A 13,868-nucleotide genomic window follows, 5' to 3' on the forward strand; every position below is an offset into this window, starting at 1 on the left:
TCTCCAATATGCAATCATACTAATTATGAACACTCAAAAAATTATTTCCCCTGAGCATTACCTACACTTTAAAAGTTTAAATGACTTATTACTCCCTCAATACCTAAAGTAATTATCACTAATTAACAAGCAAGCCATCCTTTCTTCCGATTCAAAGTGTCCTAAAAATTAACTTAAGATATCCTCTAATAATCAAAAGAAAAAACCTAGCTTTAAAAAAAAAAAACTAGCGATTTTTTTAGGAAAGTGGGCATTTTCAAAACCTTTGCCATTAAAACAAAACTGAACAGAACATACAGATAAAACAATCAACTTATATCAAACAGATGAAACTAAAATATACTCTGAAATATTTTAATTATATAACTCGAATACTCAGAAGCTCTCCTAATAGTTTTACTTTGATTTTTCTTTCTTATTCCAGTAAGGCACCAGTTAATAAAAGCAGTAAAGTCTGGCTCAAATCCTATCTCAGTAAAGCTTTCTCTGATACCCCAGCCAGAAATGCTGACCTCCTACTTTGAACAATTTGCTGAAATTACTATACATAAAATTAACTTATTTCTCTGAACAGCCACCAATAATTAACTGATTAAACACTGTCATAGACTGAAACTATTACAGGTTTTTTTTTAAAGATTTTGTTCATTTATTTATATGAGAGAGAGAGAGAGAGAGACAGCACAAGCAGGTGGAGGGGGAGGCAGACTCCTCACTGAGCAGAGGGTAGCCTGCTTCTCCCTCTCCCTCTGTCTGCCATTCCCCCTACTTGTGTACTCTCTGACAAATAAATAAGATCTTAAAAAAAAAAAGCCACAAATTTACATGAGAAGCTATGGAATGATCTCAAAGATATGTATTTTTTGGTTAATAAAAGCCACATGCAGTGTACAATATGTCCTCATCTTTTTTTTTTTTTTTAGATTTTATTTATTTATTTGACAGACAGAGATCACAAGTAGGCAGAGAGGCAGGCAGAGAGAGAGAGGAGGAAGCAGGCTCCCCAATGAGCAGAGAGCCCAATGCGGGGCTCGATTCCCAGGACCCTGGGATCACGACCTGAGCCCAAGGCAGAGACTTTAACCCACTGAGCTACCCAGGCGCCCCATCATCTTAATGTTTTTTAAAAAAGCAAACATGTATTCCTGGAAAGAGGAATAAAAAACTAATAGGGGACTATCTTTGTTCAGAGTGACAAGAGGTCTGGGATGGGAAGATCAAGTTTTTGTTATATGCCCTTTCTCTGTTTGAATTTATATAAAAAAAAATTCAGTACACTACACTTCCTTTTTAACGATTTTATTTATTTGCCAGGGATGGGGGGCCACACAAGCAGAGGGGCAGCAAGCAGATACAGGACTTGATCCCGGGACCCTGGGATCATGACCAGAATGCAAGGCAGACACTCAACCAACAAAGCCCACCCGGGCATCCCTACACTACACTTTCAATTTAAAAAAATAGAATAAGGGGTTCCTGGGTGGCTTAGCTGGTTAAGCTACTGCCTTCGGCTTGGGTCATGATCCTGGAGTCCCGGGATCGAGTGCCACATCTGGCTCCCAGCTCCGTGGGGAGTCTGCTTCTCCCTCTTACTTTTTCCCCTTTCATGCTCTCTCTCTCAAGTAAATAAATAAAATCTTTTAAAAAAATAAGTAAAGAATAGAATAAAAAATAAACTTGCTAATGATACACTGCCTTTTGACATCTCTTCAACTGTCATCTTGAAGTTTTATTTAAATCTTATTTTATATACAAGAGTCTTCTGTAACTTATGTCCCCTGCTAACATCTTAATCTAGTCTTTGCACTAAATGCTTTCTTAAAAGTACAGAATTTTAATTATATCAAAAGGTCAAATCTGTGCTTTAATCAGGACAATTAAGTATGCTAAACTGCCAACCTCTTACCCCAGTAAAAAGGAATTGTTTTAGTAATTGTTTAAGTAATTGCTTGTAATTTCTACTAAGGAAGTAGACATTTTCTTGACCTCTCAAGCTCAGTGTGAATTTAAGTATCGCTAAACAACATTTACCTAGACCTGTTCCGGATTAGCTACATTTCTTAGCTACATAATTATGAAAAGATCATAGCAACTAAAAAAAATCTTACTATATTATTTTTCTTTCTGTTCAGTGCTTCTCAAAAAAACACTGTGGGTATTTAGGCAGAGGAATCCATTTTGGTGGAGTGGAACGGTCCTAGTATCCATGGGCCATGGACACTAAATGCCAGTATCACATCCACAGATACTGCAATCACCAAACAACTGACCCCACTTATTTTCAAATGCCCCTGAAGAGAGATCTTCAGGAAAGAAAGTACTATGCAATTAAGAATCACTGTTTACATGAATTAAAGTATGAAGTATGTGTGTGCATGTAGGCACACATGGAAAATACATATTTCCAAAAATGCAATCCAATCTTTTTAAGATTTTATTTATTTGTCAGAGAGCAAGAGCAGGCATCAGCAGGGAGAGCAGGCAGAGGAAGAAACAGGCTCCCCGCTGAGCAAGGAGCCCCATGCGGGACTGGATCCCAGGACCCTGGGATCATGACTTGAGCCAAAGACAGACGCTTAACCACTGAGCCACCCAGGCGTCCCCAAGTCAATTTTTTAAAACAATTATCAGCCACACAAAGATGAATGAGCAAAACCAGTCACAACTCATGTATTCATCAACCCAGTCATCTAGCCCTGCGCATAATGCTGTCAACAAATACCATCCCCTAACAAATCATTCTTCAACTATTAAATGGCTTAACTTTTTAAATGAATAATTTTAAAATCCTTTTAGAACAATTCTTCTTTTGAAATGCTTCTGTTTAAACTCCCAAATAAATAACCTTCCACTGTACTGCACTGATCTCCTAAATAAAAGATATAAGTCACAGTACACAAAGATCAGTGGTTGTCTACCTTCATTCAGAGACTGTAGACACTGTGAAGCCAAGGACCACGATCATGACTGGCTGGCCCACAGTATAGGTATTCAATAACAATGCTGAATGACTGAGTGAACACTGACCCTGTCCAATACAATAAATAGTCCAAGAAGTTCCAATTATAATCATTTTTTATGTACACTAATGATCCTGACACAAATAAATGTAAGAAATTATTTCTGGTTATCCTGTATTCTTATTCTAAGTTGATTTAAAAAAAAAAACAATGAAGTAAACTACATTACTTAGATTAAAGCTAGCTTGTAAAGATTTAAAGAAATTTGAGATTTTTGACAAGCACTCCCTTATACTCATCCTCTACCACCTTTTCCTCCTCCTACTTAAGCTTTAAGCAAATGTTCAGGTAAACAAGTAAAAGTGGGGCATACTTCCAACACAATATAAAGAACAAAACAATTCTGTTAACAGTTAGAAAAACTTACTTAATATCTTTTATTTCTATTTTACTTCTCAGAACTAAAGAAATCTATTACATTGTACTTCTCTGAAAAAGAAAGAAAATCTACAAATTGGGATGCATAAGCAACTTCTTCTTTTGTAGGTTTCACTATATTCTCCAGAAACTCATCTTCTGGGGTGCCTGGGTGGCTCAGTGGGTTAAGCCTCTGCCTTCAGCTCGGTCATGATCCCAGGGTCCTGGGATCGAGCCCCGCATCCAGCTCTCTGCTCATTGGGGAGCCTGCTTCCTCCTCTCTCTCTCTGCCTGCCTCTGCCTACTTGTGATCTCTGTCAAATAAATAAATAAAATCTTAAAAAGAAACTCATCTTCTGCTGAGGTAAAACTTCCAAATATAACTAGTCCATTTTTTAAACTAATTTTTTTTAACTAACTCATTTTTTTTAAAACAAATGTAACAATAAGGACTGCACAAACACTGTTAACAGGTATAGAATATTAAATCTGAAGCCCACTAACTCTGACAAATATTTGTTTATCTTTGCCTTTCTGAAGCATGTGAATATCACACTTTTACTGAAAAACTTACAAAGAAAAAGTTAATCTCAAGGTTAGAAACAATTTCCAGGTCATAGCATTTCAAATACTGTTTTTAAATTGCTCCAATAAATTCTTTAATTGTTAACCACTGTTTTGCTCAATTCCTATCAGCATGTTAAGTAATAATGGCTGGGATACAATTTTAAAGAAACAATTGTTTCAAGTTACTGCCCATTCAACCTAATCACTAAAACAGATTATTAAAAAAACAAAAAACAACAACAACAAAACCCAGCATTTGTTCTAGAGGGGATCAAATATCAGACACATTCTGCAACTTTTCAAGTAATGGAGATTACTTTTAAATGCATTTAAATTATTGTGGCATTTTAGTGCATGAAATATTTCATTATTCTTGAAATCCAGAAACCTAGCATTTGTTTTATTACTGTTTCCTGCAACATGAAACCTGGCATTTGTTTTATTACTGTTTCCTGCAACACTGGTCAATAAAAACTATTTACATGGTATAAAACTAATCATTTAAAACACAGTAAATTCCTTTCAGATTGATTTAAAAAAATGGTGTTTCATCCATTAAAAATACTTTTTAAAGTGATAAGTTTCTGATATTGCATACACTCAAAAAAGTCCAACCTGCACGAGATTCCTTTTTCCAGAATTATTAATCAGGCTTATAAATATTGCTGGCTAAGAGTTTTTACGGTAATTAGCTATAAACCCATCAGTGGATACTGCTACTTAAAAAGCACCTTTCAGCAAAGCTAGACTTTAATACTTTTCACTGGCTAAAGCAGACTTTACTTATAACAGAAACACTTCCTTTTATGGGTACTTTAAGTATTCTCTCACAACTAAAATAAATATATCTAAAAGACCAATTAACAATGAGTTGGCACTCCCAGGGTAGGTCAAAATGGCAAATTTCAACAATTCTTTAAAACAAATCTTCAAAAGAATGATGGACTCTCTAATTCTGCCACAGGTATTCATCAGACCTTTATTACCTTAAGTGGGGAGCTCTTGACACTGCACAGACTCCTAAACAAGTCACCACTTGATCTCACAAAGTTTTTTTTTTTTTTTAAGATATGAAGTACTACCAAATAATCAGTGACAATAACGTGCATACATTAGTGGAAATTTTTTTTCTATGGGTTCAAGTATCCCTATCTTTTACAGGAAAGATTTCTGAAGACTAAAAATTAAATGAAAATGTAATCTTTTCGGAGATTCCAAAATAGTCCACCCATTGTTTGGCCTTGGGCTCAGTATCCTTCCAAAACAACTTCTCTATACCGATACATTGACAAGTTAATTCTAAATGTGATCTGTATAAATTGTCTGTTTCCTCCTCGAGAAGACAATCTAACCAAAATCTTCACCACAGCCAGCAGCAGCTCCTTGAAATTTCAAACGTAACTGGAGGGTCTGTAATCAGGGCCAAATGCAGACCCCAAACTCTGCGATTTCTATCGAGCAAACGTGCTTTCAACATTCTAAATCCTGGTTAGAACGCAGTTACTGGAAAGCAGTGTCCTTGTTCAAGAAAGGGAAGGAAAGGACTGAAACTGACCTGAGCACAGGTCCACAAGAACCTCAATCCTCTTTTAAACCAGGAGGCCAAATAGGGAAGGCTCCAAGTAATAGAGGCGGTGGGGAGATGGGGGAGGAAGGGCAGAGGAAACCGTACTCCTCGAAGGGTGAAAGCAAAAAAGAGAAGCGGACTCTGGAAAGCCGCCCCACAGGATACAGGGAGAGCTCCTCTCCTCTACCGAGGAGAGCAACCTTTACCATGGAAGCGGTGCACCAAGCAAGCAAAGGCAGGAAGGGACAACCTCTGCGCCCCCACCCCGGAACATCTCAGCCAGCTAGAAGGGGTCGGGGAGGACGGTTCCACGGAACATCAACAAAGGCCCCTTCAGTCCTACGGCGAAACTCGAACAACAAAGGCCGGGAGACAGCGAGGACGGGGCCGGGGGCGGGACGGATGAAAGCAGGGGGAAGCAAAGGAATCAAACCAGTGGGGGCGGAGGCCCGTCGGGGTGGGAAACCAGAGGCGCAGAGGCGGGGGGCGCGGTAATCCCCAGTGCACAATAAGAGGAGGAGGAAAAGGAGGACCTGGCCTCCATTCCTCCTTTACCGTATCCCTGCGGCAGAGAGGACTCCGGTCCTTGGCCGTCTACATCTCCTTGGCCTCGGGGACTAAGCAGTCCCGTGCTGGGGGAAGGAAAGGGGAGGGGGATTTTCCGCCCTGACCACAACTCCCTTCCCCCCGTCGGGAGCTACCGACAACAACCGCCACAACGGCAGCCACACAAAGGCGCCTTCCTCATACTCCCCGCTCCCGCCTGGGCGGCGGCGCCAACGATGGCAAAGAAGGGACGACCACCGCTCAGCCCCCAGACGCTCGCTCGCCCTCTTCCCCCTCTAGCTGGGGAAAAGGGGGAGGGGACCCCCAGGCGCCCTCACCTGGCACAGATGCTGACAGTACTCCGTGGCCGCTTCCACGGCCGGCACGCGGCTCTCCCGCAGCTGTCGCTCCAGCTCCTGGAGCCGCTCGCCCAGGCGCTGCAGCTCCGCGACGCAGCCACCTCCGCCGCGACTCAACCTCTCCTGCTCGGCCTCTTCGTCCGCCATCTTCACACCCCGCTCCGTCGCGTACGCACCTGGGTCACGTGATAACACAATGCCACGTTCGGCGGGGTCACGTGCCGGGCGCGCTCGCACGCCGCCGAGCACGTACAAAGGGCCCGGTGGGGAGGATGGGGGAGCGGAGAGAGTGGCGCGAGGGAGCCCGAGGGAGGTGAAGGGAAGGGGAAAGGAAGAGGGCGGGGTTGGGGCGGTGCGGAAAACCGCGGTTTACTTACCCCGAGCGGGAAGTGGGCTGCAGCGGCCGAAAGGGGCGGGCCGGTGGAGGCCAGCTCTCGGTCACGTGGGCCCCGCGACTGGGGGTGGGGGGAAGCCTGGGGAGCGGCTCCCCTTTCGAGTGTCCCGATTCCGGCGTAGCTTTCCCCAATCCCCGAGGTCTTCTGCGGACATTTGCCCCAGTTCCCCCAAGAAGATAGGTGAGAGAAAGCTCTGGGTCGGCTGGGGCAATGGCTACACATGCGGCTGGCCTGTAGGCAAGCCAAAACAGGGGAAAAGGGAGAAGGTAAAACCTACCCATGGACCGCAAGCGTGAGAGCCAAAGCGGTTCTATGAGCTGTCAAAATTGTCTCTGACTTCTCACCAGGCGGGGGAGGAGGGATCTAGTTCCTGAGGTACCAGATACCTCACTGGGCTCTGCTCTTCAGTCCCAAGAACGCCTCTCCCGTGGAAACACAATCTCTAGGGGGTGGAGGCAACAAAGAAAAATAACAGTTGGATCAGAGCAGGATGAGGTTCAAATTCTCAGTCTGGAAAACGGAGCGAACTCGTGAAAAACATAGCTTAAAAGATTTCGCTTTATGAAATTGTGGACGATGTAACCAGATGATTTTTTAAACCACGAAAACATTTCTAAAATAAGTGATAGCCAACTAAATCTGTTTCACTTTTATTGAAGACTTTTCTCCTACACACTACAGAAATCATCACTGAAAACATTCTATATGAAAGCTCTTGAAAGTAGGTCAAGGAAAAAAAAAACAATAAGAACTCCATTAAAATGATAACGGAGGAGGGAAAATTGATGCTAAAATAAAAGAACAAGGTTACCGAGAATTATAAATTCAACAGCGTTTTTTTCCTGGTGCTGCAAATAGAGATGGCATTCTCAACCGTATTTTATTTGGTTACCTGAAAGGAATGAAGAGGTGACACTTGAAGAAAACAGAAGAGGTACAACAAAAAAAGTCACGTCCTTAATCCTAATGCTCAGAATAATAAAATGAATATTTTGTTAGTAGTAGAAAATTAGACAAGATGCTTATCTTAAAACTACAAAAATTCAGAAACTATACTGATAAGGCACCTATCTAGTCTTTTCACTATCATTCAAAGTGATATTTTTCTAGTACAAGAATTTAAAATAAGAATTCCTATTGGGATGCCTGGGTGGCTCAGTTGGTTAAGCAGCTGCCTTCGGCTCAGGTCATGATCCCAGCGTCCTGGGATCAAGTCCCACATCTGGCTCCTTGCTCGGCGGGGAGCCTGCTTCTCCCTCTGCCTCTGCCTGCCATTCTGTCTGCCTGTGCTTGCTCTCTCCCCTTCTCTCTCTCTGATAAATAAATAAATAATAAAAATCTTTTTTAAAAATAATAAAATAATTTAAAAAAAAAAGAATTCCTATTGTGTGCAGCATCCTCTTTCAGAGATTTCTAGCAGCTACAGAAAATATTCTAGATAGTATGTTGTCCAGAATGAATGTTTTGTAATGCATCAGTGGTAGTGACATCTGTTAAGTATCAATGTATAAGATGAGTGGGCACAACTGAACCCCTTATGAAAAACAGTATCAGTGCACTGATACTACATATTAGCAAGACAAGTTCTCCAAATATGTACTTATGGAAGAGTTTAGGGAATGGGGATATATTTTAAAGTATCACTGATAGCTGCAAAAGCAACAATTAAGGCACCTAATAGATTTTAATACTTGCAGCTCACTTTCCCAAGTGAAGTATTTTAGACATCCAAAACCAGGTTTCTCAATTTATGTTATTTTAGGATGACAGTGCAAATATAAAAAGCGAGAAATATGAAATTTAGCCAAATGTACCTGTAAATCCAAAGATAGATATCAAAAGGTTAGCACGGCATATTTTCACTTCAAGAATAATGGCTTGCACTACACCTAATCTACAGAAAAAAAGAAAAACAGAGCAAAGAAAGGAAAATACATGAAAAGAGAAATATATCCAAATACGGATTTTAAAAAATAGCCTGAGAATGTAGGTCATTCCCTCCTCCCGCCCAGGATAGCCCTAAAAACCAAGAGATTTGATTAGCAAATCGATTCTGAGCACTATAAAGGTTTTGCAAATGTCCCTCAGCGGGAATGACTAAGTCCTTCACTTTTATCTGTTATCTTTGAGCTCTACCTCCCCATTCCTCTGTTTTAGAGCCTACAGAAAATGGAAGGACTAGGAGTAAAATCATCATTTACTGAGTATTTATGTACATGCACTGCTTGGTTTGGGAACATCAAAGGTGGATAAACACTATTCCTGCCTTGGAGAAGCTTACAGTTGTGATGAAGAGTCACCTGCAAAGGCATTATTTACAACATAAGTATTCTATTATGAAAATGTATGTAGATTCAGTTCAGAACACAAGAGTCTGAGGTGCTGCGCAGAATGTCTACAGAATCTGAACAAAGTACAGGTTTTTAATGAAATGAGAGGGATTGGGAATACTCCCCCTTACAAGGTCAACATTGTCTTGGAGATATCAGAAATCTCATTCTTATCCATAGAAAATATGTATCCACAAGTACGCCATTGTTTCTACCTAAGTCCATTTGTCCTTAAATACCAAACTGTCAGTTCATGAGAATCATTACACACACACACACACACACACACACACACACACACACACACACACACACACACCCCTACTTACTGAGCAGTTCCTGGGGAAATCGGAGGCCTGTTCCATCGATAAATAAGAAAAAACCCTGGGGCCAAGATAATCCGCCTCTCTGGGGAACTCATTGTCAGCACAGCGAATGCCCATGCCCATTTTGGACACAGCGCAACTGTTATAATCATATGCACTTTCACTTCCAAGAGGCTCTATTTCACAGTAAATCTGAGAGTCAGGAATAGACCCCTATCCCATTTCTGCGATCAATAAAGCTGGGGAAAACTTTAGGGGACAGATACGTTTGCATCCAGGCCACCTGTGCCTGCCTGCTTCGCGAGTTGCCCTGCCTGCCCCGGCCTGCATCTCGCCAGTGCACATTTTTTCACTAGAATTCTTGAAATAGCAGGGCCCAGGGGCAGGAAGGGAGCTGGGTTGTGCCTGCTAACAGAGCCAGAGGACCGTGCCAGGGATGCAGCGAGCGCGATATTTGCAGAAAACGGATCGCTGAGGGGTGAGGCCCGGCAGGTCCTTCCAATCCCGGGCGCAGAGAACCACCGTAGCCAGACCCCCACCCCAACACGCAGGGAGAGAGCGCAAGGCAGAGCGCAAGGCAAGGAGGTGCAGAGACAGCGCGCCGCTCTCGAGCGGCTGTTTCTCCCTCCCGCGGCTGAGAAGGTCCAGAGGACTAGAGCCCGACTAAAGCTCTCTCGGCTCCGCTAACCCTGTATGCGGGTCTCCAGTCGGCGGAGGCTACACTTGGCTCCCCGGACCGTGGCCCATCTCGCTCGCTAGCCCGGCAGCCGCGGGAGTGCCTGCGTCCTCCGTGGTGGGGCCGCCGCCGCCGGCGCGCTAGCAAGGAAGCACTGGCCAGGGCGGTTTCCCCACCTAGCGCTGCAGATCGAGTCCACAGAGCGGTTGTGTCTCCTGGCCCAGGAGCAGCGGCCGCCGCGGGCCTCCGGGCCTAGAAATGCTGGAGCTTCAACAGGGCGCGGCGGGGCGCTGGGCCTCCGGAAACCGACCGGGAAAGGATGCTCCTGTCTGTCCTGACGAGGCCGCGATGCGGGCACGGCTGCTTGGTCTCTGGCAGCTCAGCCTGCTCTCTTCCAACGAGCTGGGCCGCCGGCCCCAGACAGGCCACCTCCTGGAACTCAGAAGTGAGGACTGGAGTCCGTCTGGGTTTCCGTCCAGTAGAAAGTATCCCCAGAGTCTGGGAACCACTGCCGTGCCCACAGACACAAAGAAGGAGCATGGGTTTAAGGCTCTGTTGGCATCGGTTAAAAACGTACTACACTTTGACAAGGAAGACATTTTTCTTGAGAGGAACAGGGAGGGGAGTCAAGTAAGATGTTGAAAACACAAGACAGGTGCTGTTGCACTTGCCGGAAATGATTCCCAACGCACCGGGTCACAGCCCACATTTAGGAGGATTAATTTTAGTCCTTGAGTTTTCCCAGAAAGGAGATGGACAGGTAATTAAGTGAGGGGGGACATTTTTATTGCCTATTTGGATAATTTTTTTCTTTTCACAGGAAGAAAAGCCACGTGTGAATGAGAAAGAAGAACAACACCTTAAGGGGATGCCTTTTTTTTTTTTTTTTAAGATTTTGCTTATGTATTTGACAGAGAAATAGAGAGCACAAGTAGGCAGAGAGGCAGGCAGAGGGAGGGAGAAACCGGCTCTCCATGGAGCACGGAGCCGCAGGTGGGGCTGGATCCGGGGACCCTGGGATCACCACCACAGTGGAAGACAGCCCCCCAACTGACTGAGCCATCCAGGTGTCCCAGGAAATGCTTTATAATACAGCCTCAATTATTCAAACTTATAAATCAACCAAGGTGAAAATAATCACTAAATTGAGCAAAATTTGGAAGCACGAAAGTAGTATGCATCATTTCTGCAGAGAATCCTTGAGTTAGTTCACAGTATCTCTCCAAAGAAGCAAAAAGAGAAATGTAGAAAGTGCCTTTCTTTTCTTATATTTCTGTTTTAATCACTGTATCTCATTGACCTCATTGGAAATCCAGCAGAGAGTATTACTTTTGTAGCACGAAGGATCAGAAAAGTTTTCCCTTCTTCCCTTCTAGGTTCTAGTGATTAAATCATTATAAAACAGATTAACAGGAGAAAACAAAGTTCAATAACATGTATACAGACCCAGGAAAACTGTAAGCCAGGTATGGTTGTTATGCAGATCTAAGTACTGCTCTCTTCTGTTGATAGGAGTTTCTAGAGATCAAATCATCTGCTTCTTCCTGAAGGAGGGAGACACCCTTACAAATGGAAGATTTCCCTTATAAAGATAAATGGGTCTTACAAAAGAGTAACTTCTACTCAGTTCTCAGAGCTTAACTGTGTCTGCTGTTTCTTAAAAATAACCAGTTTAAGGGGTGCCTGGATGGCTCAGTGGGTTGGGCCTCTGCCTTCAGCTGTGGTCGTGATCTCGGGGTCCTGGGATCAAGTCCAGAGTCGGGCTCTTTGCTCGGTGGGGGGCCTGCTTTCCCTCTCTCTGCCTGCCTCTCTGCCTACTTGTGATCTCTCTCTGTCAAATAAATGAATAGAATCTTAAAAAATAATAATAATAACCAGTTTAAAATAATCCAGACTAAGAGACACATTTTGGGGTAAGAAATTCTGCTGCCCTTTAGTCCCACCTTTGAAACCTTAAATAAGAAATTTCACAATCAAGAAGCTTGAGTTGCTCCATCTCACTGAAGCTGTCTCTTAATCCTGACAATTGTTCTGTTCAGTTAAGCACTCAGGTCTCCTTTCAGAAGGCAGTCTAAATGGGATCCCAAAGTTAGGCTGTATTGTGAAAACAATCAGATAATTAACAAGAACCATTTCTGTGGCAACAAAAGAAAAGCAAAAGTTGATGATTGGAACACATAATAAATCAGTTTCTGAGCCCAGGGGACAGCCAGTCAAAATTTCTAGTTGTCAGGGTTGAAGCACCTTCAGATGAAGCTAGGGGCGGCAATGACAATCTGAGAGATTTTTGTGGTTTGCAGTTTGAATGCCTCTGATTATATCATCTGTGTACCAATAAGCTTCCTGAGAAGACCATATAACAACAAGTGTGAAAAAGATTGTCTAAATATGAGCTGTTGTGGCGATTTCTCTGAATTTTCTGAAAGATTGATTTATTTGAGGGATGCCTGGGTGGCTCAGATGGTTAAGCAACTGCCTTTAGCTCAGGTCATAATCCGGGAGTCTTGGGATGGAGTCCTGCATCAGGCTCTCTGCTCAGCAGGGAGCCTGCTTCTCCCTCTCTCTCTGCCTACTGCTCTGCCTACTTGTGCTCTCTCTCTCTTTCTCTATCAAATAAATAAAATCTTTTAAAATTTTATTAAATTTATTAAATTTAAGTTTTAAGTTTTTAAATTTGAGAGAGAGAGAGATACGGGGTCAGGGATGGGGAAGAGCTGTGGGAAAGGGAGAGAGAGAGTCAAGCTGACCCCGAGCCGATCATGGAGCCCAACTTCGGGCTGGATCTCATGACCCTGAGATCATGACCTGAGCTGAACTCGAGAGTCAGACACTTAAAGGACTGACCCCCCCCCCCCCAAGCGCCCCAATGTCTCTGAAATTTTTATCAAGTGTCTTGTTTCAGCTTGCAGGGCTTCAAAGTAAAGGACAGTTTTATTTCTCAGTGATTCCCAAATCAAAGGATAGGAGAAAAATTGGAAAAGTTATTTTGGAGATTGTCACCAGATGAAGAAACTAGAGGAATTTAGGATCCATCCAATTTACAGGAAATACCAAGACCTCAAAGACAATTAACATGACTAGAGTTAACAGGATTAAAATCTGGTATCTATGCACTATAATTTCTACTGAGGCTTAATTCTTTCTTTCTACAATATTTTATCTTATTTGAAAATGAATTAGATATTCAATAAATATCTCATCTTTTATTTTAACTTAGCAAAACTAAAGTTTCAAATTACCAGAGATCTGGGAAATTTTTCTAAGGAAACATACTTTAAAATATAATTGCTGTTAAAAAGTTTATCTATAACTTACATCTTATCCCAGTTACGTCTATCTAAATCATCTGTTCCCGACAACTGTTTAGAAGAATTTGTTTTTAAGCCAATTAAACAGAGCTCTCCTGCAAATTAATTTTAGCAACAAAAATATCCCATATCTATTAACATGTGTTTACATGCATAGATACACATAAACATGTAGACAGACTCAAAGAAATCTTAAAGCTTTGTTTTAAAATATTAGCTATGAGGGATGTCTGGGTGGCTCAGCTGGTTAAGTATCTGACTCTTGGTTTCAGCTCAGGTCATGATCTCAGCATTGTGAGATCCAGCCTTGCATTGGTGCCCAGGCTTAGCGTGGCATCTTCTTGAGATTCTCTTTCTCCCTCTCACTCTGCCCCTCCCCCCATTCATGCTCTTTCTCTCTTAAATAAATAAATACAT

At 42.6% G+C, this 13,868-nt stretch overlaps 1 protein-coding gene across 2 annotated transcripts in view; it reads right to left on the reverse strand.

The window, feature by feature from the left end:
* The window catches only part of ZNF292 (zinc finger protein 292), an 88,581-nt gene extending 81,698 nt beyond the window's left edge, over positions 1 to 6,883 (reverse strand). The window contains exons 1-2 of one of the 2 annotated variants that reach the window (XM_032339103.1): positions 6,794 to 6,883; positions 6,396 to 6,592 (exon numbers count right to left, since the gene is read on the reverse strand). In XM_032339103.1, coding sequence (XP_032194994.1) covers positions 6,396 to 6,563 — 168 coding nt within the window. In that variant the 5' untranslated portion in view covers positions 6,564 to 6,592; positions 6,794 to 6,883. Of the gene's footprint in view, positions 1 to 6,395; positions 6,746 to 6,793 lie in introns of those variants that run through there. The other variant, XM_032339102.1, reaches the window with a different exon arrangement.
* Between the last annotated feature and the right edge of the window lie 6,985 nt (positions 6,884 to 13,868).

The sequence above is a fragment of the Mustela erminea genome, chromosome 4, assembly GCF_009829155.1.
Source record: "Mustela erminea isolate mMusErm1 chromosome 4, mMusErm1.Pri, whole genome shotgun sequence".
NCBI lineage: Eukaryota > Metazoa > Chordata > Mammalia > Carnivora > Mustelidae > Mustela > Mustela erminea.